The 27,292-nt window shown below is 45.0% G+C and overlaps 1 protein-coding gene across 3 annotated transcripts in view; it reads right to left on the bottom strand.

Annotated features, from left to right (window-relative positions):
• The window catches only part of kiaa0586 (KIAA0586 ortholog), a 126,992-nt gene that overhangs the window by 10,453 nt on the left and 89,247 nt on the right, over positions 1-27,292 (bottom strand). For 2 of the 3 annotated variants that reach the window (XM_046307833.1, XM_046307834.1), the window contains exons 30-31: positions 26,171-26,264; positions 26,005-26,067 (exon numbers count right to left, since the gene is read on the bottom strand). In XM_046307833.1, the coding sequence (XP_046163789.1) occupies positions 26,005-26,067; positions 26,171-26,264 (157 nt within the window). The remainder of the gene's footprint in view (positions 1-26,004; positions 26,068-26,170; positions 26,265-27,292) is intronic. The other variant, XM_046307835.1, reaches the window with a different exon arrangement.

The following is a 27,292-nucleotide window of genomic DNA, read 5'->3' as shown; positions in this document are numbered from 1 at the left end:
GGCAGGTAGGGCAGAAAGGCAGAGCAGGCAGGTAGGGCAGAAAGGCAGAGCAGGTAGGGCAGAAAGGCAGAGCAGGCAGGTAGGGCAGAGCAGAAAGGCAGAGCAGGCAGGCAGGGCAGAAAAGCAGAGCAGGCAGGTAGGGCAGAAAGGCAGAGCAGGCAGGTAGGGCAGAAAGGCAGGTAGGGCAGAAAGGCAGAGCAGGCAGGCAGGGCAGAAAGGCAGAGCAGGTAGGGCAGAAAGGCAGAGCAGGCAGGTAGGGCAGAAAGGCAGAGCAGGCACACGTTGCTATGCAAAGACGAGCTCCAGTGTTCTCAGCTCAAGAACACACGTGGGAATTTGGGTCTGGGTGAAATATTTGGATTGTGATTACACAGCCCTAAATCTCCTATTTTCCAATTAAAAAGTGTTTGGAGAGCGGTGAAGGATTGATCAGATGTCACTACAAATATTAATCTCCAGTGTTCCAGTGTTGTTGATTTAACTCATCTTCCCAGAAATAAGATCTGTTTAAATGAGGTGTTCTTCTCTCATGCTTGAGAGCTGTGGTTGATCACATTTCAACTGAGAAAACGTTTTAATGGTTTGTTTAGATCATCAAATTGCTAGACAAAGACGGAATCCCCCCAAAATACAACTCTTCCCAAACATAGTGCACTAGCAGAGCCCTATGGCATTATGCTAAAATCTAGTGCACTATATAGGAAAAAGGGTGTCATTTGAGAAGCAACCATAGACTTAAACTGAACACCAAAATGTTTAATGTTCCAATGTAACGGACATAAGAACCATCAATCTCAGTATTGAACATAACAATGTGTATGTCATTCATAGAAGTGGCTATTCACAACAACCTTGAGGCTTAAATAAGAGTGGAAATACCAAGTATATAGCAAGATGTCTGCATGCATCTCTACACCAGTCAACATGGAGATATCCTTCACATACCAGGCAGAAGAAAAAGACGCTGAAACACACCAGCCACAGCTAGTGTGTGTTGTGTATCTCCACACAGCTAGTGTGTGTGTGTGTGTGTGTGTGTGTATCTCTACACAGCTAGTGTGTGTGTGTATATATCTCTACACAGATAGTGTGTGCGTGTGTGTATCTCTACACAGCTAGTGAGTGTGTGTGTGTATGTGTGTATCTCTACACAGCTAGTGTGTGTGTGTGTGTGTGTGTGTGTGTGTCTCTACACAGCTAGTGAGTGTGTGTGTATGTGTGTCTCTACACAGCTAGTGTGTGTGTGTGTGTGTGTGTGTGTGTGTGTGTGTGTGTGTGTGTGTGTGTGTGTGTGTGTGTGTGTGTGTGTGTGTGTGTGTGTGTGTGTGTGTGTGTGTGTCTCTACACAGCTAGTGAGTGTGTGTGTATGTGTGTCTCTACACAGCTAGTGGGCTTGTGTTTGTGTATCTCTACACAGCTAGTGGGTGTGCGTGTATCTACACAGCTAGTGAGTGTGTGTGTGTATCTCTACACAGCTAGTGAGTGTGTGTGTTTCTCTACACAGCTAGTGAGTGTGTGTATCTCTACACAGCTAGTGAGTGTGTGCATCTCTATACTGCTAGTGAGTTTGTGCGTGTGTGTGTGTATCTCTACACAGCTAGTGAGTGTGTGTGTATGTGTGTATCTCTACACAGCTAGTGAGCGTGTGTTTGTGTATCTCTACACAGCTAGTTTGTGTGCGTGTATCTACACAGCTAGTGAGTGTATGTGTGTATCTCTACACAGCTAGCGAGTGTATGTGTGTATCTCTACACAGCTAGCGAGTGTATGTGCGTATCTCTACACAGCTAGCGAGTGTATGTGCGTATCTCTACACAGCTAGCGAGTGTATGTGCGTATCTCTACACAGCTAGCGAGTGTATGTGCATCTCTACACAGCTAGCGAGTGTGTGTGTATCTCTACCCAGCTAGTGAGTGTATGTGTATCTCTACACAGCTAGCGAGTGTATGTGTGTATCTCTACACAGCTAGCGAGTGTATGTGCGTATCTCTACACAGCTAGCGAGTGTATGTGCGTATCTCTACACAGCTAGCGAGTGTATGTGCGTATCTCTACACAGCTAGCGAGTGTATGTGCATCTCTACACAGCTAGCGAGTGTGTGTGTATCTCTACCCAGCTAGTGAGTGTATGTGTATCTCTACACAGCTAGCGAGTGTATGTGTATCTCTACACAGCTAGCGAGTGTATGTGTATCTCTACACAGCTAGCGAGTGTATGTGTATCTCTACACAGCTAGTGAGTGTGTGTGTATCTCTACACAGCTAGTGAGTGTGTGTGTATCTCTACACAGCTAGTGAGTGTGTGTGTATCTCTACACAGCTAGTGAGTGTGTGTGTATCTCTACACAGCTAGTGAGTGTGTGTGTATCTCTACACAGCTAGTGAGTGTATGTGTATCTCTACACAGCTAGTGAGTGTGTGTGTATCTCTACACAGCTAGTGAGTGTGTGTGTATCTCTACACAGCTAGCGAGTGTGTGTGTATCTCTACACAGCTAGTGAGTGTGTGTGTATCTCTACACAGCTAGTGAGTGTGTGTGTATCTCTACACAGCTAGTGAGTGTGTGTGTCTCTACACAGCTAGTGAGTGTATGTGTATCTCTACACAGCTAGTGAGTGTATGTGTATCTCTACACAGCTAGTGAGTGTGTGTGTGTATCTCTACACAGCTAGTGAGTGTATGTGCGCAGTAATAAAACATGCTAGTAGTGGATGTTATGCTTCGGCTCTCTCTTGACCCTGAGCAAAACTACCAATAAATAAAAAATTCATGATTCAGATGGTGTATTTGTTTTACCCTGTCGTCTTAGGAACACACAGAGCATGGTGTGGTGTCAAATAGCATGGTTCCATTAAAGCCTATTGTTGGAGTGGTCTTGTGGTGCTTGTTCCAGCAGTGAAACTGACTAAAAGCACCATATTTTATTGATGCTGCTAGTAGCTGGTTCATCATGGTGTTATTCCAGAGTTGAATTCCTCCCGGCAACCTCTGCTTTGTAACATGCTCCTTTTCCATATCCCCTCTAAACTATTAATGCAAGATAAGAGAGAGGACATCCTCTTTGTGAATGAGCCGAGACAAAGAAGAAGCTGGATGCATCCCAAATGGCACCCTGTTCCCTATATAGTGCACTACTATTGAGCAGAGCCCTATGGAACCTGGTCAAAAACAGTGCACTATAAAGGAAATAGGGTGCCATTTGGGATGCACATGCTATCTTGGAAAAGAGCATGCTATCTTGGAAATGAGCTATTTATCATCCTTCCTGTCAAAGGCTGCTTGTGTCTGCTCAGTGCTTCCTGTCGTACTAGCAGGCCTAGGAGCCTACTATCTGCTGATATGAAAAATGGCCCAGGACAGGAAATGCCCCGTAGTGGATGAAAGAGAGAGATGCAGGAGAGAGCGAGATGAAGAAAAAGCAGTAAATACTCTCCCCGTGCGCTGCCATCTATGTACCCGCCTTACATCCATTTAGTAACTCAACGACATCTTTGAAGTCCATGTAATAAATATCGTAAATATTCTCATGAGTTCTGCTAACCTACATATCAAAGTTGTTAAATGGCCAGTCTCCCAAGTGAGGAAAGAGTGCAAGTCCCCTGACTTACGACCAGAAATGTCAGTGGAGAGCCTGTGCATTTATAGACTTTCAGAAGGGTGACAGTGATACTATCAACATAGCAAATATGAATTCCTGTGATGGATTACTCCATTGATCAGGTGCTGGCTGTTGACACGCGGTTTAAAGCAGTCCTGCTTGGTTTCATGTTGCTGTCAACGTAACATTTGGCTGTCTCTTCCTTTTTCAACCACAGGTGAACAGAAGCACAATCCCGTGACCTTTGCACGTCTTCCTTCTTCAACACAACTAGAACAACAACCGTGGAATGGTCGAGCAGCTTTTCCTGAGCAACGGGTCAGGTGAGGCTTTTGACTGACCCATATCTGTCATCACAGCTTGAAAAACTTTGAGTTGATTCTATCAAATGACACCTTGAGAAAATGAATGCTTGATTCACAACAGGTGGGACAACATAAGCGGAATGGTGACCCGGGAGGATATGTGGACCAGGTGCAGTGAGGTCAAAAGGTCAACCCTTGGACCGCGTCCCAAATGGCACCCTATTCCCTATATAGTGCACTACCTTTGACGAGGGCCCATGGAGAGGAAACGCTCACACACAGAGAGACCCAGGACAGGAAGGCTTTAGGAAGAGCACCAAAATAAATAACGTCTGAGTCAAGTCTGGCTGAATGGACGGCTGCAAGAAAGCTAGATAGTGAACGACGCAGAAACACATCAGAGGAGAAAGGCGGTGTTCCTCTCTCAAAAAGGACACCTGCAAACACTTAAAAGGTTGTTCTCCACCCTCCTCTCAGTGAACCAGAGCTGAGAGACTACGCTCTCACCAAACTCACAATCCCCTGCCTCCCCTTGACTGACTGAGCCTCCCAAGGTTGACTGACTAACTGCAGAGGGTGTGGGACACTGACGTAAGAGCCTACTGGCAGTCCATTCCTGGAGGTAGAGGACTTCTGGAAAGTTCTTTCTCCTTCTCGTTTGATGTTTCAGTTTAATAGTTCTTGGAACCGATGATGGACATTGTTAAATGAGAGCCCTCGATGATAAACTGAACAATAAAACAAATGAACCTCATGGATTCATGTTGGAACCGTTGGAATGTTTTTGTTTGGTCTGAATATCTGAACTCAATAAATACATAGGGGAAGGAATGACAAAGAGTTTGTGCACGCACTTAAGTATTTACATTTGATTCAAATCCCAGTCCTCAAAAGGAGGCATGGGTATGAATCACACCATTGAGAATGGGAAGGTTTCCACTATCTCAACATTTACAAAAACTGGATAAAAATGTCTAGCCTAGTGAAAATAAATGTGTAACTCCATTCATTCTGTGTCAGGTCTGTTCTGAAAATCTGGCATTTCTTAAATGTGGAGATTGATAGCCACAACCCAACAAAGGGTATAAGAAGTGCAAACAGTGGATATTTTCAGAGAGGAGGCTATCTTTCTTGTTTTCCCTGCCTGATATTTCAGTGGCTACAACTGACAACAGCTGGCTCTGCGCTGCGGCAGGAGGGAAAGTCAAAGCCATGGAAACCAGTGAACCCCTGACCTGGCTTACAGGCATGGCTGTCTTACGTAGAAAACACTCCTCTCCCTCTCATATCCACCGACAACACACACAACTTTATTCTCCACCGACAACAGCCTGGAGCCCAGCAGGAACAGTTACTGCTAGGTGACCACTGCTCTTCATAGGGACGTATATTTATCTGTATGGATGGAAATGGATCAAAACAAGCAGAGAGACAACTGGAGGAGAGTCCAGCCCGAAAGTCGGTCAGTAAAGGACTCCTAGACAGAGTAGAAGGAGTACTGTGTATACGAACCCATCATTCTGATGGTAATACCACCCCCACCCCAACTATCCCCCCAATTGAAAACTCTTCCGGAGTGAAAAACACACCAATCTTTTTCCCCCTACAAAAGCCTCGAAAAGCTAAATGTGGCACAACGTAACAATGCAGTGGCGTTACATTTACATTTGAGTCACTTAGCAGACGCTCTTAATCAGAGCGATTTACAGGAGCAATTAGGGTTAAGAGCCTTGCTCGAGGGCACCCGGGCAGATGTCTCACATAGCCGGCTCAGGGAATCGAGCGCGACGCTCTGAACCGCTAGTCTACTTGCCGCCCCGAGGCCAGCTCTTGACACCAACAGACGGGGAACTCTGCGAATCCACCCGTCGGATAGAAAGAGCAGGATGAAGGCTGTGCGGCAGTGCTGGGAATAGGATTTAAAGGTGTATACAGAAGAGAAAGACTAACCCAGTATCCACACTGGATGTGCTGTGGCAGACTTGTATTGATTTATTCATTCAACCTTTATTTATCGAGGCCCGTCTTACAGAGATCAGCTACAGTCTTGCTTCATTATCCCTCATTATCCCTCCACACCTACATATCAAAACCACTGTATATTCACCATGGCAACACATCCTTCATTTCGAAAACACACCTAACCTGACATCAAGAGAAGAGGAGCTTCATGCCAAAATAACGTGGCTCCTGGTGTGCTTCTGGAATATTCATTCATTACTTTATCTATCGGGATGTTAAAAGACTGTACATCCCAAATGGCACCCTATTCCCTATATAGCGCACTACTTTTGAGCAACGCCCTTTGGCAGACACCTTAGGGTCAGTTCATCTGTCCTAAAGACAAAGTGGAACTCATTCTCTTTTGGTCCCACTAGGTATCCATCATAGAGGTTTAGCTCAGAGGGGGTCGAGGGGGTTAGGAGTGGAGTTAGGGGGTAGGCTAGGTCACCCCTGGTGTCAAAAGGAGAACCCCATCAAACTTCCTTTCCCCTTAAGACAGATTAAGTCAATCAGAAGACTTCAATGGCTCTTTTAACCAATCCTTTTCTCTCCGCTTGTTTACACCACTGAACAGGGAAACTGTATGCGCTGTTGATTGAGTCATAGTGTTGTAAAGAGGGGCAGCCAACCCCCCAGCCAGCCTCGACCCAAGTCCTACCTTCACAACACAGAGAGCACAATGAGAGTAACGCTAATTGAAAGTCAGAGGTTGCGACCTTTGTCAGGGGGCACTGGGCCCCTCTCTCCCGAGCCGCCACACTGCGTGGGGTGCGGAGCCTGGTTTGCAGAGGGGGTCTCGTGGAAAGTCCCTGCGGCCACACAGAGCTCCTCTCCTGCAGTCAGTAAGCTGAAAGGAGAGGCAGCTGTGTGGGTAGAAAAGCCTAGCAGCGGGGGGAAAGGACAGGGGGATTTGCATTTGCCCCAAGAAGAAGGCTTTCATCCCCCCAGCTCTTTTCCTATGGAGGGTGGGTGGGGCGGGGAGTGGGGTGCAGACCAGGGTACAGGAGAGTGACAATCAATGGGCTTTTCATCTCAGGTACCTGCCTAGTGGAGGGACATAAAGGAAGGGTATCTGGCCCTAAACAGAGACTACATAGTGGCAGAATACCTGACCACTATGACTGACCCAAAATGTACAGACTCCGTGAGCATAGCCTTGCCATAGAGAGAGGCCGCCGGAGGCAGACCTGGCTCTCAAGAGAAGACAGGCTATGTGCACACTGCCCACAAAATGAGGTGGAAAATGGGCTGCACTTCCTAAACTCCTGCCAAATGTACAGTTAAAGTCGTAAGTTTACATACACCTTTGCCAAATACAATTAAACTCAGTTTTTCACAACTCCTGACATTTAATCCTACTAAAAATTCCCTGTCTTAGGTCAGTTAGGATAACCACTTTATTTTAAGAATGTGAAATGTCAGAATAATAGTGGAGGGAATGCTGTATTTCAGCTTTTATTTCTTTCATCACATTTCCAGTGGGTCAGAAGTTTACATACACTCAATTAGTATTTGGTAGCATTGCCTTTAAATTATTTAACTTATTTTGGGCCTTCCACAAGCTTCCCACAATAAGTTGGGTGAATTTTGGCCCATTCCTCCTGACAGCTGGTGTAACTGAGTCAGGTTTGTAGGCCTCCTTGCTCGCACATGCTTTTTCAGTTCTGACCACATAACTTTCTATAGGATTGAGGTCAGGGCTTTGTGATGGCCACTCTAATACATTGACTTTGATGTCCTTAAGCCCTTTTGCCACAACTTTGGAAGTATGCTTGGGGTGATTGTCCATTTGGAAGACTCATTTGCGACCAAGCTTTAACTTGTCTTGAGATGTTGCTTCAATATATCCATCATTTTCCTGATTTCATGATGCCATCTATTTTGTGAAGTGCACCAGTCCCTCCTGCAGCAAAGCACCCCCAAAACATGATGCTGGCACCCCCGTGCTTCACGGTTGGGATGGTTTTCTTCGACTTGCAAGCCTCCCCCTTTTCCTCCAAACATAACGATGGTCATTATGGCCAAACAGTTCTATTTTTATTTCATCAGACCAGAGGACATTTCTCCAAAAAGTACAATCCCCATGTGCAGTTGCAAACCGTAGTCTGGCTTTTTTATGGCGGTTTTGGAGCAGTGGCTTCTTCCTTGCTGAGAGGCCTTTCAGGTTATGTCGATATAGGACTTGTTTTACTGTGGATATAGATACTTTTGTACCTGTTTCCTCCAGCATCTTCACAAGGTCATTTGCTGTTGTTCTGGGATTGATTTGTGCTTTTCGCACCAAAGTACGCTCATCTCTAGGAGACAGAATGCGTCTCCTTCCTGAGTGGTATGACGGCTGCGTGGTCCCATGGTGTTTATACTTGCAAACTATTGTTTGTACAGATGACCGTGGTACATTCAGGCGTTTGGAAATTGCCCCCAAGGATGAACCAGACTTGTGGAGGTCTACAATTATTTTCTGAGGTCTTGGCTGATTTCTTTTGATTTTCCCATGATGTCAAGCAAAGAGGCACTGAGTTTGAAGGTAGGCCTTAAAATACATCCACAGGTACACCTCCAATTGACTCAAATGATGCCAATTAGCCTATCAGAAGCTTCGAAAGCCATGACATCATTTTCTGGAATTTTCCAAGCCATTTAAAGACACAGTCAACTTAGTGTATGTAAGATTCTGATCCACTGGAATTGTGATACAGTGAATTATAAGTGAAATAATCTGTCTGTAAACAATTGTTTGAAACATTTCTTGTGTCATGCACTTGCCAAAACGGTTTGTTAACAAGACATTTGTGGAGTGGTTGAAAAATTGGTTTTAATGACTCCAACCTAAGTGTATGTAAACTTCCGACTTCAACTGTATGACCACATTAGAGACACAACCTCTGTTAAAGCCTCTTCAACCTCAGGAGGCCAAAGAAATTTGGCTTGGCAACTAAAACCCTCACAAACTTTTATAGATGCACAATTGAGAGCATCCTGTCGGGCTGTATTACCGCCTGGTATGGCAACTGCACCGCCCGCAACCGCAGGGCTCTCCAGAGGGTGGTGCGGTATGCCCAACGCATCATCGGGGGCAAACTACCTGCCCTCCAGGACACCTATAGCACCCGATGTCACAGGAAGGCCAAAAAGATCATCAAGGACATCAACTACCGAAGCACTGCCTGTTCACCCCGCTTCACCCGGTGAGGTCAGTACAGGCGCATCAAAGCTGGGGCCGAGAGACTGAAAACCAGCTTCTATCTCAAGGTCATCAGACTGTTAAATAGCCATCACTAGCACATTAGAGGCTGCTGCCAAATATACATAGACTTGAAATATTGATATATTCCTTAATTCCATTATTTTACTTTTAGGTTGTCTATTGTTGTGAATTCTTAGATATTACCGCACTGTTGGCGCTACGAACCCAAGCATTTTGTTACACCCGTAATAACATCTGCTAAACATGTGTATGTGAACAATACAATTTGATTTATTTCCCACAGATCACGGACCCGAAAGAATTTGAAAACAAATCAAACATTGATAAACTCCCATATATGTTAGGTGAAATACCGCAGTGTGCAATCACAGCAGCAAGACTTGCGGCCCGCTGCCATGAGAAAAGGGCAACCAGTGTAGCACAAACAACATTGTAAATAGCACCTATATTTATCTGGTTTATTTATCTTCCCCTATTATTCTATCTTTTGAAAATCTTTTTGAGTGCAATATTTACTGTGAAATTCAAAAAAGAATGGATGTTGTTTTGTGTCTAACTTTTGTTTGTTGTTTATTTCACTTGCTTTGGCAATGTTTCCCATGCCAATAAAGTCCCTTTGAATTGAAAGAGAGAGAGAGAGTGAGAGTCTCCTGTGTAGTGGGCAATTGAGGGGGGAGGGAGGGAGCAAGGGAGCAAGGGAGCAAGGGAGGGAGGGAGGGAGGAAGGAAGGGAGGGAGGGAGGGGAAGGGTAAGCGACAGGGAGAACAGACATGGATAATCCTTCTTCATTTAGAGCCCCTGTAGGCTGTTCCAAACCAACGCTACTGTACATCCATCTTTCTCTGACACACACACTCCTTAGAACGCAGCTACATACCAACAAACCAGCCATACGAATCAATCAAAACGAGACATACAAATGTGGTGACCTGTGCTATTTTGAGAAAGACATTTAAGAAAAACCCACAAGAATAAAAACAGATTTACAGACTCGTCGTGACAAACGGGTTGCTATGGCAACCTGTTTTACACACTAGTAGGCCTGCTACACTTGAGGCACAGCAACAACAAAAATGTTGGGCTAATATTAATAAGCCATGGTTTTTATTTAAAAAAATGTAGGATACACAATGTTACAAGACATGAAAACAGACAAGTCGTCAGTCACAATTCCCCACAGCCTAAGAGGAGGTCAGGCATTGCTATAAGTTCCAACACCAGGTCTCAAGACAAGCCCCTCAAACCCCCCTCCTAGTCCCACCGAAGACCCATGCAATAGTGCCAATTATTTAGAGACTTTTTTAAGTGGGTTGGCCTGTCCCACGAGACACGGCAAGGTTCTTCAGAAAGCACAACTTGAGAAAGAAAACGGGCAGACTTCACAGAACATGGGAAAACCCAGTTAAAGGTAGAACAATATTGAGACCATTGTTACAGCTACATAGAAATGAGTTTGAAGTCATATTTTAAACAATTGGTAATGGGAATGATCCATTCCTTATTGCGATTTTTTTTGGGGGGGAATACATCAGTTGATTTAAATTTGTTTATGTACAAACATGTTCTTGAAACATTTGAAGAGAGGAATGTTTATTTTGACCATTTACACCAGGCAGCTACATTCTGTTAACAAAATAATAATGTGTTACTGAGTCGATTTACAAAACAGTGAGAAGTAGAGATCTCACCCACACAAAGATCTTATCAGCAGATCACACAGTATCTCCAGCTTCTTAAACCGTACACTATTCCTATTAAACCAAACATAAATCTCACCCGCTTTGAGAAACAACTGCTTTGTAGTAAATTCTGTGGCAAATTTCTAAACTCACTATATCACTTAAACCCTAAAGGAAAAAAGTCCTGTTAACGTTCAATTGTTACAACCAAACACCTAGTTTGATTTACTGACCGCATTGTAAATTGTTCATGTTGTTATGTGCAGAGGTACATGCCCAAACATATAACAACATGAATACACACAAATATTATGTACAGTCATCTTTAGGAATACGTTCACAAAGAACAGATGAGTCCTTCACAGCTTGGTGATTTCCCAGTATTTGGATTTGGCACTACACTAGACTAGGGGCCCTCTGAGACACCTACCTGCCATCCTCTCCCTTCATCAGAGGGGGCCAGATGTGACAGGGTTTAGTAATGAAACCGGATCCAGGTTGCATTCCAAATGGCACCCTATTCCCTTTATAGTGCACTATGTTTCAACTATAAAGGGAATAGGAGTGCCGTTTGAGACACATTAAGGGTTTAGTAGTGAAAGCTGATCCAGAGTCAATATGACAGCCTGCTTTGGCCCTGATAAGATGGAGGGTGACCTGGGAGGGACAGTGTTCTCCAGGTAGGTGTACTACAACGTACTACAGTACCTAGGCTGTTAGGGCTCCATACGTCTGTCTGTCTCTCCACCTGGGCTCAGATCACAGCATATGGTGGCATTCCAAACCGACTACATTGTAGTGGCACAGCGAGCAGAACCCAATGGTTGTGTGCCACGTCATCGGCTGAGCAATTGGGCATCAGATGGCTGAATCATATGATGGTTGGTTAGCTGATATGTTAAACACCTAGCCATGCGTTGTGAAATGTGGCAGGTGTCTTACCCCGCAATGTAGTCAGCCTGGAACACGGGCCATATCTGGAGAAGAGGGTCATCCAGGGCCTGTGGGCAGGGCGCCCAGTGTGTCCCCCCCCCCCAACAACCATCTGGGATCAGAACAGGGGAACAGGGGAGTAGGACATCTGTCTACTCTGTACACATCCACTTTAATGATCTTGGATGGGAAATGAACGAACGCAGCAGTTTGGATCTCTTGGTGCGTCTCAAACGGCTCCCTATTCTCTATATAGTGCATAGGGCTCTAGTCAAAAACAATACATTTATAAAGGGAACAGGGCACCCTCTGTCTGATTCATAATTTGAACATTTTACTTATTTAGGACTGGTGCTGTAAAGGCGGTATAACTAATACCAGGATCCTGTTAGCGATTGCCCAGTTAGGGACAGATTCATAAACTGAATTGCAGTGAATTTCCAATCATTGATTTTGCAGCCAAGTTAGTTTAGAGACGAAGCAATGGAACAGCAACACAGCGTTTTAATAAGGAGTGTGTGTGGTGTGGGGTAACACAGTCAGTCTTTTGTGGCTCATTATTGGTCTACAATCCAATCCACACTGATGGTCACCTAACCTCTGAGCTTTGAATTGTGTTCCAAATTGGCTTCAGTCAGGCAATGGGGCTGGACTGGGCAGTGTGTGTGTGCGGGACTCTGTCCGGGTGTCCGTGTGAGTGAGTTGGCCCAGTGATTGGTGATTGGGCAGTGGCTCAGCTCAGAGTATGGCTCTGTTAGGTTTATTAGGCAGTGCTAGCTGTAGCTTTACTACGGGACAGGACAGACAAAGGTGATAGATTCAAGATGCTGCCTGAGTTATGGTGGTGGTAGTGGGTGGGGTGGGGGGTGGGGGGGGGGCTTTGATATGAGATAGGGAGAAAGGGAGGGAGCTGCCTGGAGGGAGAAGAAGAGAGAGGGGGATTGGCTTGGAGCTAAAGCAGAGCTTAATGTAAACCAGATGAGGAGAGGAGTCTCTAAAACAAAAGACAACCCAGAGTTCAGCCAGCACCCCTCACTGCACCATCACCTACTAATCTTCACATTACACAGACTGACTTCCAGCAAAGTAAGGCTAAGGAGCGTTGATTACTTTCCGGATAAACCAGGGTATGTATCTTATTTCGAGGGGAAAATCATGTTTTCTAACTAATCCAGTTAGCTAAGAGGCCCTCTGCAGCTTCGCTAACAACAGTCATACTGCTACTGGTGTAGCTAACTTCCTAACTATTTAAACAGTCTGCACACCAAACGGCACCCTATTCCCTTAATAGCGCACCCTACCCTGGTCAAAAGTAGTACACTATATACAGAACAGGGTGCCATTTGGGACGCAACCCTAGACTCCCATGAGAGAGACATGCCATATTGCCTCATGGTAATTTTGATGACCCACCACATCTGCCTCTGCCTGGACTCTCTTTCGGCCAACATCAAACAGAGAGAGGGGGCAACCCTGTCAGACATGGCTGAACTGAAAGAAGAGCTCTTCTTAAACCTGGCTGCTCCTCCACCTGCCTGTGAAAGCAGAGCCCCTGTCCTTCTGGCGCGTGGCTTAGCACCCAGGGGCCTAGAGGGGCCCGGCCCGTCTGGGGGCCCCGCTGATCAAAGCCCCACGGCCAGGGGAGTCGGGGAAGCATCCCATCTCCGGCGCCCAGATGAAGGGCCGGGGGTGAAGAGGTGATGCCTGTCAGTGGCGTGATACGGCCGGGACCGACTCAACAACAGGGACTTGGGTTTCACTGACGTCTCCATCTGTGCGAGGAACATTATCTATAACCCCTCCCTCTCTTCACCCCCCCCCCCCCATAGCATGCTGCGGAGGATGAGAACGCTGCAGAGATACGGTTCAGGCATCACAGCAAGAGGCATGGCCAATCTTCAAAAACCTAATGGAAATACCACATTTCCTAGGTCACCCACCGGCAATATAGTTGGTCATTTCACAACGTCAAACGTTTTTTAATGATTTCTGCATGATTTAAGAAGCGCTTTTAAGTTGATGGGGATTCGGTTCAAATAAACCGCAATGTGTTGTAAAATTCAGAGCTGTGTTCTTGTGCGACCGTCGGTTAAGAACTATGAAAACAGAAGTGTGTGCAGCTGCTCTGTATGAAATGATCTACCAGACAATACCAGGGAGGATCACAGCAATTAACAGTGAATCTGACACACGGGTCCTCAGTACTTTGGCCCTTGTTCAGGCTCTGCTTTAGCAATTAACAGGACTTACAAAGCCTACTGGCAGGGGTGAGGAGAAGCAATCTGTTGCATTGTCAATCTGCAACCTATACCCAATTTAGTGCACTATTTTTAACCAGGACCAGTCACCGAGGACCCTGGTTGGTCGGTAAAGAAATGTAAACGCGTGGTGGAATCTTTGGCAGACACAATAAAATGATATGCCTGGGCTGGTCAAGCCATTAGGAATGCCTAACGCTCCCTCGGCTTGAGCCAACAACATTCTGTCTGCGTCCAAAATGCTATTCTCTAAATAGCACACTACTTTTGACAGGAGACCAATGGGCCATGGTCAAAAGTAGTGCACTATAAAGGGAATAGGATGCTATTTGGGACGCATCATATTCTCTCTCTGATTTTCTCACACATGCCCTGCTACCTGCAGCTGTTGCCTGTTACACATACCAGTGCAGTTGTGGAGGGTGGAGGATGAAACCAGGCCTGAATACATAGGATGTTTCCCAAATGGCAGCCTACTCCCTATACAGTACACTCCTTCTGACCAGGGCCCATTGGTCTCTGGTCAAAAGTAGTGCACTATATGGGGAATAGGATGTAATTTGGGACGCAACCATGGTGTTCTCCCCCTCATGAAAGGACAGGCAGCTACCAGAGCAGACAAGATAAATGGACTAAATATATCGAACTCCCAACAGACAGAAAGCACAGCGCTCTGTTGATTAGCTGAGCCACGCAATGGTTGTCTACTAGGCTAGACCATTGTTCAGGCTTGCTGGAGATTTCTCTGGGCTTTTAGATCTTTTTCAATACGGGTGTGACTTATAGCTGATGCAGAATATTGTAGGTCACAAGCACGCATCATGTGGTGCTGAAATAAAATTGGAGGACAGGTGGAACTCATTATATTTCATCTCCTCCTAGAATTTGGGAATCTATTATTGCATTTGAAAGGGGAAGATAGCTAAGGGACGGTTTCCCAGACACAGATTAGGCCTAGTACTTAAAAGGTCTTTCAATGGAGAATGTCCATTGAGAATGCTTTTCAGTCCTGGATTAGGCTTAATCTGGAACTGGGAAATCGGCTCTAATAGGACTTCCACAGCCTACTGGCAGGGGTGAGGAGATATCTGCTGCATAGTGAGTCTGCATCCCAAATGGCAACCTTTACAGCTACAGAAGCCCTACAGTAAAAAGGTTTTGGGCAGTGTTTTTTTTTTTTTTACCAGTCAATGACTCTGACATTGTAAATGGAGCAACAATAACCGAGGAAGTCTTCTGACACTTGTGGGTGAAACCACAATTGGAAAAATCTAAATGAGGTCATCGGGACGTCTCAAATCTGACGTCTCAAAATCACCCCTTTTGAAGTTGAAATTTAAAATGGTTAAGGTACGTAAGGTTAGGGTTTAGGGTAGGGACGTCCCAAGGATACCAGATAGCACTAACCAACCACAATCCCTCACTGACATCATTCACATTACACACAAACAGTATACAACAGGACTCAACACATCAAGTTCAACAGTGGAGTCTCTTTGAATGTGTGTTCCCTTTGTGACAGCGTTTGTCTGCAGTGTGACCTGGGAGGGAACTGGTGCTGCAGTCAGTGTCTCCAGGTCAGATAATGGGAGAAGGAGAACACAGTCAACCGTGAAGATAAACATACTACTTGAGCGCTGATGTCGCACTCAATAACCTCGGGGGAACGACTCATCGCAGCGCCACAGAGAAAGAGAGTGTGTGTGTATATAACACACACACACACACACACACACACACACACACACACACACACACACACACACACACACACACACACACACACACACACACACACACACACACACACACACACACACACACACACACACACACACACACACACTCTACTGGAGGGCATTCTCGTTCTCCCGGTCTGTCAAAACATCAGTTTAACAGGAGAACAATCAGTGAAGGAGGCAGTTGTGGTTGGTGAGCGAAGCAGAAGAATGCCTAATAGAGTTTGGCATTTCACTGTTGTTTTGGGCTAGCAGCTAGCTAGCTGGTCATCATCTGCCTGTAGGACATGTCACGAGTAGAGCAGCATTGACTTTCTTTAACTCTTTCTCGCTGTCTCTCAAACTCGCTCTCTCCAACTCATCTTGTCTCTGTCCAACTCCAGCCTCTGTTCCCCGGGTGCCGATAATGTGGATGTCAATTAAGGCAGCTCCCCGCACCTCTCTGATTCAGAGGGGTTGGGTTAAATGCGGAAGACACATTTCGTTGAATGCATTCAGTTGTACAACTGACTAGGTATCCCCCTTTCTTTTCCCTCTTTCTCTCTCTCTCTTTTGTTCTCTCTCTCTCTCTCTCTCTCTTTTGTTCGCGCTCTCTCTCTCTCTTTTCGTTCACTCTCTCTCTCTCTCTTTTGTTCGCTCTCTCTCTCTCTCTCTTTTGTTCGCTCGCTCTCTCTCTTTTGTTCGCTCGCTCTCTCTCTTTTGTTCGCTCTCTCTCTCTCTTTTTGTTCGCTCTCTCTCTCTCTTTTGTTCGCTCTCTCTCTCTCTCTCTTTTGTTCGCTCTCTCTCTCTCTCTTTGTTCGCTCTCTCTCTCTCTCTCTCTTTTTTGTTCGCTCGCTCTCTCTCTCTCTCTTTTGTTCGCTCGCTCTCTCTCTCTCTCTTTTGTTCGCTCTCGCTCTCTCTCTCTTTTGTTCGCTCTCGCTCTCTCTCTCTTTTGTTCGCTCTCTCTCTCTCTCTCTTTTGTTCGCTCTCTCTCTCTCTCTCTTTTGTTCGCTCTCTCTCTCTCTCTCTCTTTTGTTCGCTCTCTCTCTCTCTCTCTTTTGTTCGCTCTCTCTCTCTCTCTCTTTTGTTCGCTCTCTCTCTCTCTCTCTTTTGTTCGCTCTCTCTCTCTCTCTCTTTTGTTCGCTCTCTCTCTCTCTCTCTTTTGTTCGCTCTCTCTCTCACTCTTTTGTTCGCTCTCTCTCTCACTCTTTTGTTCGCTCTCTCTCTCACTCTTTTGTTCGCTCTCTCTCTCTCTCTCTTTTGTTCGCTCTCTCTCTCTCTCTCTTTTGTTCGCTCTCTCTCTCTCTCTCTTTTGTTCGCTCTCTCTCTCTCTCTTTTGTTCGCTCTCTCTCTCTCTCTCTTTTGTTCGCTCTCTCTCTCTCACTCTTTTGTTCGCTCTCTCTCTCACTCTTTTGTTCGCTCTCTCTCTCACTCTTTTGTTCGCTCTCTCTCTCTCTCTTTTGTTCGCTCTCTCTCTCTCTCTTTTGTTCGCTCTCTCTCTCTCTCTTTTTGTTCGCTCTTTCTCTCTCTCTCTTTTTGTTCGCTCTCTCTCTCTTTTGTTCGCTCTCTCTCTTTTTTTGTTCACTCTCTCTCTCTCTCTCTTTTTGTTCGCTCTCTCTCTCTCTCTTTTTGTTCGCTCTCTCTCTCTCACTCTTTTGTTCGCTCTCTCTCTCTCTCTTTTCTCTCTCTTTTGTTCGCTCTCTCTCTCTCTCTCTTTGTTCGCTCTCTCTCTCTCTCTTTTGTTCGCTCTCTCTCTCTCTCTCTTTTGTTCGCTCTCTCTCTCTCTCTCTTTTGTTCGCTCTCTCTCTCTCTCTCTTTTGTTCGCTCTCTCTCTCTCTCTCTCTTTTTTGTTCGCTCTCTCTCTCTCTCTCTTTTGTTCGCTCTCTCTCTCTCTCTTTTGTTCGCTCTCTCTCTCTCTCTTTTGTTCTCTCTCTCTCTCTCTCTCTCTCTTTTTTGTTCGCTCTCTCTCTCTCTTCTTTTGTTCGCTCTCTCTCTCTCTCTTTTTGTTCGCTCTCTCTCTCTCTCTTTTGTTCGCTCTCTCTCTCTCTCTTTTGTTCGCTCTCTCTCTCTCTTTTGTTCGCTCTCTCTCTCTCTCTCTTTTGTTCGCTCTCTCTCTCACTCTTTTGTTCGCTCTCTCTCTCTCTTTTGTTCGCTCTCTTTCACTCTCTCTCTCTCTCTCTCTCTTTTGTTCGCTCTCTCTCTCTCTCTCTTTTGTTCGCTCTCTCTCTCTCTTTTTTGTTCGCTCTCTCTCTCTCTCTCTTTTTTGTTCGCTCTCTCTCTCTCTCTCTTTTTGTTCGCTCTCTCTCTCTCTCTCTTTTGTTCGCTCTCTCTCTCTCTCTCTCTCTCTCTCTCTCTCTTTTGTTCGCTCTCTCTCTCTCTCTCTTTTGTTCGCTCTCTCTCTCTCTCTCTTTTGTTCGCTCTCTCTCTCACTCTTTTGTTCGCTCTCTCTCTCTCTCACTTTTGTTCGCTCTCTCTCTCTCTCTTTTTGTTCGCTCTCTCTCTCTCTTTTTGTTCGCTCTCTCTCTCTCTCTCTTTTGTTCGCTCTCTCTCTCTCTCTTTTTGTTCCACTCTCTCTCTTTTTGTTCGCTCTCTCTCTCTCTCTCTTTTGTTCGCTCTCTCTCTCTCACTCTTTTGTTCGCTCTCTCTCTCTCTCTTTTGTTCTCTCTCTCTCTCTCTCTCTTTTGTTCTCTCTCTCTCTCTCTCTCTCTTTTGTTCGCTCTCTCTCTCTCTCTCTTTTGTTCGCTCTCTCTCTCTCTCTCTTTTGTTCGCTCTCTCTCTCTCTCTCTTTTGTTCGCTCTCTCTCTCTCTCTTTTGTTCGCACTCTCACTCTTTTGTTCGCTCTCTCTCTCGCTCTCTCACTCTTTTGCTCTCTCTCTCTCTCTCTCGTGGACCAAGTTAAGGACTTCTGAATTTGTTACAGAGACTTTCAGAGCTGACATGATCTCTTAATTAAGTTCTCGTGAGCGCTGTGGTCTGCAGTGGTGATTCATGTAACCATGAGCCTGGCTACTAGATAGAAGAACAACCAGGAACAACCTTCTCCATTGTGCAGATGCTTGGATGCATCCCAAATGGCATCCTATTCCCTACTTTTGATATAGCACTTCAAGGGCAACACTAAAATGTAGGGGTTTACACAGAAGGAGCTCCATGTTTTCCATACCCAGTAGCAGAGGAGGCTGCTGAGGGGAGGACGGCTCATAATAGTGGCTGGAACGAAGTGAATAGAATGGCATGAAACACATGGAAACCATGGTGTATTTGATACCGTTCCACTCTTTCTGCTCCAGCCATTCCCACGAGCCCGTCCTCCCCAATTAAGGTGCCACCAATCTCCTGTGCGCAGTAGTGCCCGGACTGTTGGCAGACTACGTCAGAGAACCTGGCTTGTCTTTTGTTGGTTTAGCAGCGGATTTGATCATTGTTACTCCACTTCCAGCTAACCAATACAACAACACAGTGGAATCCCCCTTAAGACCAGAGTAGCAATGTCCATCTTGTCTGGCCTCAATTCTAAAGAGGAGCCCTGTCCGGCCAGCCAACGCTGCTGATAAACATGTTTGTGCTAACACTGTCAATGACAAAGCGTCAGAGTGTTTGGCTGAAAATGCAGGACTCAACACGAGCGTGGACGATAAACAGGCTCCCATCGTGCTTTAGAATTTTCCCCCACCCATTCTTGTCAGCTTGTTGTAAGCATGTTTCCCTTTTCCACATCACTCAGTATCTAGGGAGGTTGACAATGAAATTGGGTTGAAGCTAGGTTAAACACATTTAAGCGCAGCGAGTCTGTTGTGTTTGTTGAAACGACAAAAGGTGCTCTTGGCTATCGGCCGGGGGAGAGAGAGTTGTTTAAAATAAGGAACCTAACTTGTGTATCTTTCACTTCAAAGTAGGAGGGCAGACATCCACTCTGCTACAGGGTAAATAATCATTCCTCCCTGGGAGAACCATGAATAGCCATAAACCTATACACTGTTTGTTTAAGGCGGTGTCGCAAATGACTCCCTACTATTCCCTATATAGTGAACTACTTTTGACCAGAGCCCAATGGGCCATGGCTGAAAGTAGTGCACTATGTAGGGAATCGAGTGCCATTTTGGACACAACCACTGTGTCTAAATATGTACTGTTTGTTTGCTTTAGTGAAGACTGCTGCCTAGCTGAGTGGAAAAAACCCAGCAGCCAGACTAATCTCTCGGCAAGAAAAAAAAACACTAATAACCAAACAGTCAGGGAGATCAGTGGGAAGAGTTAGTTCAATTTACTCAAAGTCATGAGTAAACATTGATGAACTGTAACAAGGCATAGTCAGATAAACAATGGTAAATCACTATAGGAAAAACAGAGTGGCGCCTCAAGGGGCTTAGGCCTAAAATCCTACAAACATCACACTGTCGAATGTCTGCAAATACGTCCTCAAATATTCCCATTTCCATAAATGACTGTGTGTCACAAATGGCACCCTATCCCAACAGTGTTGTCAACTCAGTGGTGCTGCTGTGGTAATTCATCCTACAGCAGCTAGTGTTGTGAACTGGGGGGCTGACAGACTGTTAATTACAGATCTCAGCTCAGAAGCACATCAGCTAAATGAGGATTAACTGGAGAGAGGGAGAGCTCTTTGAAAGTTAAAACTCCTTGAGCGAGTCGGTGTGGTGTGTTTTGATCCTGACGATGAAAACATATCTGAAGCTTGGAAACAGTTTAGGTTCTATATCCGTATGGTGTTCTTCTAGTGAGCCTGTTAGACTTAGACCTCTACACTTCATCTGCTGCCAATGACGCAGGACGGTAGGGAGGGGAAAGTAGACCCCCGCTCCCCCTGTCGCACCTCCCCAAACACACATACTATACAGTAGGTCCACAGAGTTGGTCTGGCTTCAGGGCAGGACCACATTTATACAGTTTACGTCCAAACGCAACATAAGAAAACATTCATCCTGAAAAAATGTATACAATTTAGTGCCAGGGAGCCCAGCAGAACACCCCCTTTCCAAATAAATAGTACAATCCAGTACCTCCTGGTGCTAATAAAGGTATTGTTTGCAGTACGGATCATTGTGTGTCAAAATGAATCTAAAACAATATACAATTTCTAGGTCCTTTTTTATTCAAGCTTGCATTCAGTAGTAGCTTTGCCATACATAACAACAACTGTGGATGTATCCTTTAAGACAACTGCAAGCCATGGTTATATAAAGTCTCATTCACTATGATCTTGTTACAATCCAGTGCCTGGAGTGAACACTAAACTGAGGCAGGGAGACAGACAGACAGTGCATCCACTCTGACCATATAATCCTATATCATTTCTTATTGCTTTCCGACCTGTAAATAGAACCTAAATGAGACACTACATCCCCCATAAGGCTGTGGCCAAAAGTAGTATCGTATAATAGGGAATAGGGGGCCATTTGGGACCCAAGCCACAGTTAAAGCAATGAGAGACACCGGACAGACAAACTTCACTGTGTCACGTCCAGTCTAAATGATTAGGCTGCAGTACACATTGAATCAGACCATCGGCCCATCTATAGCATGGAGGGAGGCAGGACAGGAGGCGACAACTTACTGGTCTTGGGGCATACGTAAGAGAATTCAGGCCTCTGTCACTCAGTACTCTAGCTCCAGCGCACACAATCAGGTCCTAGATTGTGTCCCAAGTGGCACCTTATCCCCCATCTAGTGCACTACTTTTGACCAGTCGTGCACTATATAGGGAATAGAATGCCATTTGGGACATAGTCCTAGTGTAGTGCCTTGACAATACCTTTAAATGCAGTTCCTCATTGAATCTAGTAATGAACGGCTAGTAAAATGTATTTGTTATTTGAATGGCTTTTTTACTTGACCACCCAAATCAAAGCCCCCTGCTGTTGACTGAGTTCAGTTTCCCCAAGTAAAGCCAGAGCACAACATATAGGCTAAGACACAATAACTGAGTGGTAACATAATCATGTTAGCTGCAAAGGCGTGAGTTGAGTTGTCCCTTTCAATTCAGGCGTGTGTTTTCTTCCCTAACAACAAGTAGCTACAACGACTAGACAACTGGGGGAGAAGAAAGGGTTGAAGGCGCTGAGGCGATAAACAAAAACCAAACGAGAAACATTAACATGCAGGTGGAAGCTTTGCTCTTTCAACCCGTCCCTCATCTCACTGGTCCATCACATTACTGCTGAAACAAAACTCCCTACAGTGACGCAGTGAGAGACAAAGCACACTGACATTCAACACAGCTACGAAAATATCCAGACACAGAATGAATTACTTGAACAGATTGTGCTGGCCATCACAAAATACCCGACATGGACGGTAGCTAGTTATCATCACAGACTCACGGGCTTAAAGGACAGGCAGGGAAAGTGTTTGATTTGAGGGAAAAGCAGATAAGGAAAACTAATCCAACTGATATACCGGATAAAGTTTGATGCAATTTCAGATACATAATGAACCATTAGATATGAGGGCGTAGGATCAAGCCCAGTCATTCTTACAGCTTCATATGATTTAAGATGATAGTTTGAATCCCAAATGGCAGCTATTCTCTACATAGTGCGCTGGGGCACATAGGGCTCTGGTCAAAAGTAGTGCACTATGTAGGGTGCCATTTGGGACACACAGAGTGAAGAAAGCAGGCAGAGACAGCCATTAGCCAGCACAATAAAGGCTCCAGTAATCAGTTTGGACTGGCTTCCACTGGCCAACATGGTGACATGCATGTTCTCTCGCATTAACAAACACACAAATGCTTGTACAGCAGCAGTAAGCCCCCAGTGCCTAGTAGAATACCAGGAAGCATTTTTACAGTTACAGTTTTGTCACTTAGCAGACATTCTTATCCAGAGTGACTTACATGCGTCCCAAATGGCACCCAATTCTCGACATGGTGCACTACTTTTGACCACACGGGAGCCATTTAAAAGGCCCAGTGCAGTTGAAAATGCAATTTTCCTGTGTTTTATTGACTTTTTCCACACGATGAAGTTGGAATAATACTGTGGAATTGTGAAAATTATGATATTGCTCTTTTAGTGTAAGAGCTGTTTGAAAAGACCGTCTGAAATTTCAGCCTGTTTTGGTGAGATGGAGTTTTGGCCTTCCTGGTGAAATCACCAGACGGTAAATTAGTTAATAGACCAATAAGAAAGAGAGTTCCAAAACTCTCTGTCAATAACAGCTAGTTTTCAGTTTCCCCCTCCCCACTCAGACCACTCCCAGACAGTCCGAGCTAAATTCTTGCTTCAGAAAGTGCTCTTTTTTTGCTTCTTTTGGACTGTTTTAATGAAAACAATCACTATAAGCTACTTAATTGTTACCCAGAAATGATTTGATATCGAGATAAAAACAAAAAACAGCTGCATTAGACCTTTAAGACAAAGCCTATGAGGATCCTCTTCATTCAGCAGTGTTAATACCACGTTCTCCATTATCCTTCACTCTTCCTCCCTTTTAGATTGGATTAGTCTACCTAATCTCAACGCAGTGGCACTGCTTCACTCCCAGACTCTCTCTCCCACTGGTACACAATAACCTTACAGTAGCCCTGCTCCTCTTTAAGGCCAATGGCGTGTCAATTATACCTTATATGCCGTGCACTACTTTTGACCAGAGACTTATTCCACTATACAGTGCCTTTCGGGAAAGTATTCAGACCCATTGACTTGATACACATTTTGTTACGTTACAGACTTATTCTAAAATTAATGAAATAAAACAATTTCGTCAGCAATCTACACACAATACCCCATAATAACAAAGCGAAAAACATTTTTTACATTTTTTAAAAATGTTTGCAAATGTATTAAAACCAAAAAACAGAATTATCTTATTTACATAAGTATTCAGTATTGCTATGACACTCGAAATTGAGCTCAGGTGCATCCTGTTACAACTGATCATCCTTGAGATGTTTCTACAACTTGATTGGAGTCCATCTGTGGTAAATTAAATTGATTGGACATGATTTGGAAAGGCACACACATGTCTATATAAGGTCCCACAGTTGACAGTGCATGTCAGAGCAAAAACCAAGCCATGAGGTCGAAGGAATTGTCCGTAGAGCTCCAAGACAGGATTGTGTCGAGGCACAGGTCTGGGGAAGGGTCCCAAACATTTCTGCATCATTGAAGGTCCCCAAGAACACAGTGGCCTTCATCCTTAAATGGAAGAAGTTTGGAACCACCAAGACGAGTCAAGATCGAGGCAAAGATGAACGGAGCAAAATACAGAGAGACCCTTGATGAAAACCTGCTCCAGAGCACTCAGGACCTCAGACTGGGGTGAAGCTTCACCTTCCAACAGGACAATGCAGGAGTGGCATCGGGACAAGTCTCTGAACGTCCTTGAGTGGCCCAGCCAGAGCCCGGACTTGAACCCGATCAAACATCTCTGGAGAGACCTGAAAATAGCTGTGCAGCAATGCTCTCCATCCAAACTGCCAGAGCTTGAGAGGATCTACAGAGAGGAATGGGAGAAACTCCCCAAATACTGGTGTGCCAAGCTTGTAGCATCATACCCCGAGTGGCGCAGTGGTCTAAGGCACTGCATCTGAGTGCTACAGATGTCACTGCAGACACCCTGGTTCGAATCCAGGCTGTATCACAACCGGCCGTGATTGGGAGTCCCATAGGGCGGCGCACTATTGGCCCAGTGTCGTCCGGGTTTGGGCGGTGTACGCAGTCATTGTAAATAAGAATTTGTTCTTAACTGACTTGCCTAGTTAAATTAAGGTTCAATAAAAACAAAAGACTCAATGCTGTAATCGCTGCCAAAGGTGCTTCAACAAAGTACTGAGTAAAGGGTCTGAATACTTTTCTAAATGTGACATTTAAGTTGTTAATTTTTTATAAATTAGTCAACATTCCGACAAACCAGTTTTTGCTTTTTCATTATGGGATATTGTCTGTAGATTGATGAGGGGAAAAACGATTTAATCAATTTTAGAATAAGGCTGTAACCTAACAAAATGTGAAAAAGGTTAAGGGGTCTGAATACTTTTACGAAGGCACTTTATAGGGCATGGTTCCCCACCTGGCTGCCTCTGGGACGAATTTAGCCCACAAGTGGTTTTATTTGCACATAACACTGTAAAAACACCAGAAAATGAACTCCAACTGATGAGAATTTAGGAAATCTGTTCCCAAGTATTCCCACGCATAATAGAGAGACGTGATTGTATTCGGTTTGAAATTATTATGTTTTGGTCAAATATTTTATATCTGTTTGGGATTCTTGGGGTCAAATGGCTACAAATTATGTTCCGGCCCCTCGACCATCAGCCCAAGAAAGAAATCAGCCCGCGGCTGAATCTAGTTGATGATCCCTGATTTATTTATTTCACCTTTATTTAACCAGGTAGGCTAGCTGAGAACAAGTTCTCATTTACAACTGCGATCTGGCCAAGATAAAGCAAAGCAGTTCGACACATACAACAAACAAACATACAGTCAATAATACAGTAGAAAAAGTATATATACAGTGTGTGCAAATGAGGTAAGATAAGAGAAGTAAAGGCAATAAAATAGGCCATAGTGGCGAGGTAATTACGATATAGCAATTAAACACTGGAGTGATAGATGTGCAGAAGATGAATGTGCAAGTAGAGATACTGGGGTGCAAAGGAGCAAAACAAATAAATAAATAAATACAGTATGGGGATGAGGGAGTTGGATGGGTTATTTACAGATGGGCTATGTACAGGTGCAATGATCTGTGAGTTGCTCTGACAGCTGGTGCTTCAAGTTAGTGAGGAAGACATGAGTCTCCAGCTTCAGTGATTTTTGCAGTTCGTTCTAGTCATTGGCAGCAGAGAACTGGAAGGAAAGGTGGCCGAATGAGGAATATAGGGAATAGGGTGCCATTTAAGATGCAGCCTATTTATTCAGTCACTCCATGTCTATCCTCCCTTCCTACATTCTGAGTGACTCTCATGCCATCTCCTCACCTCCGTGTTGTGTTGTCACTGAGGTGTGTCCAGCCCCATGTACAATATTGAGTTTTAAAGCACTGACTTGAGCAGTTCCTAGCCCCCTGTGGTCTAGATGTAGCTAGGGAGGACATGACACAACAGTGATGTCAGGCAAAAATGATTTCACCCTCTCTGGGAGAACAACTGCAGTGACCTGACTTGGAGACAAAGGAAAAGAAAAGGAGAGGGAAGGGGAGGGGTAGGAGAAAAGGAGAGGGGAGGAAGTTGAAGTGCAGACCGCACAGACACACTAGTGCCATCTGGTGGTCAGAGGACACCCGATGGTCGACCCACGTCGTTGTATGTTGGCTTCTCAAACACATTGTTTACCCATTTTTTCCAAAGCTTTCAGATGGATTTGTGGTCTCTCCCAATAATGTGCCACGCCGCCCCCTTTACAAGAATCAATTAGAATGTATTTACATTGTAGCATTGGTGAGACCAATTGAATGAATAAACACAGTTCTATCAATAAACCTGGACTGAGCGACCATACCTGGTTTCTCTGATGTCTCTCCATTGGTCTTTTGAAACTGCCTGACCAGGATGGGAGCAGGTCTGGGAGCTGGAGGACAAGACACCTCAGTTGCCTAAACATAGAGGAGAGGTAAACACAATAAATACGAGGCTGGTTCAGAACCTGGTTCCTCTCTAGGTTCCAGCCTTTCTCGGGGGTGTTTGCCTAGCCACCGTGCTTTGCTTGCTCTTTGGGGTTTTTAGGCTGGGTTTCTGTGTAAGCACTTTGTGACACCTACAATATGAACACGTAGGAAGGGTTTTGTATTGGAAGGACATCAGACGGCAACAGAAAGCAGAGGAGGAAGCCAACGCATTGTTTTGATGTCTCCATTTAGGAAGAATAATCACCAAACACACACATGGGCTACATGCAGATCTGGTATCCCGACTGATGAGCGTGTGTCATGTGTCAACACTCAACAATAGAGTCCACTTTGCTGGTCTGATTCAGAAAATATTGGAACAAAAGGAGGATACTACATCGATAGGTATTCTCCTTTTGCATGTATATTATTTATATTTTGTAAACTCTGTGTCACTGGGAAGAGCTGGTAAGCAAGCATTTCACTGTGAAGTCTACACCTGTTGCGTTTGGCGCATGTGGAGGCAGGACACGGGGCTAAAAAAAAATACAACCGGTTGTTGTTTGTCACTGTCAACACTCAACACCAGACAATACTGTATGGAGGCAGCTGCGGCCAGCCAATGATTCACACAGGAGGACATCTGCACCAGTTTTATAGAACATATAAAAGCTCGTCCCCAATGGCACCCCATCGCATTACATAGGGAATAGTACATCCTCCTGATCCTTCATATGGGACGCAGCCACAGCACATGGCTGTACTCTCTGTCTTGTCCTATGAGCCGAGTTGATATGGAAGAAGATGATCTGTTCTAAGAGATTAGGTTGCAATGCCTCTTGGGTGAAAGAAGCACATTGGCTAATCCTTCTTGCAGCCGTTGAAAGAGACTCTTCTCTTGTGCAAGTGTCCTCAAACCGGCTATATCTTTAACAGAAACCTACCCTCACCTACCTAGCTGCCAAGGATAACACAGTGTGAATGACAGAGAGCCAGGTCTCTGTGTGTGTGTGTGT

The sequence above is a fragment of the Oncorhynchus gorbuscha genome, linkage group LG17, assembly GCF_021184085.1.
Source record: "Oncorhynchus gorbuscha isolate QuinsamMale2020 ecotype Even-year linkage group LG17, OgorEven_v1.0, whole genome shotgun sequence".
In the NCBI taxonomy this organism is placed as follows: Eukaryota; Metazoa; Chordata; class Actinopteri; order Salmoniformes; family Salmonidae; genus Oncorhynchus; species Oncorhynchus gorbuscha.
The sequence above is the reverse complement of the archived record's forward strand: the minus strand, read 5'-3'. Positions and strand labels throughout refer to the sequence as shown.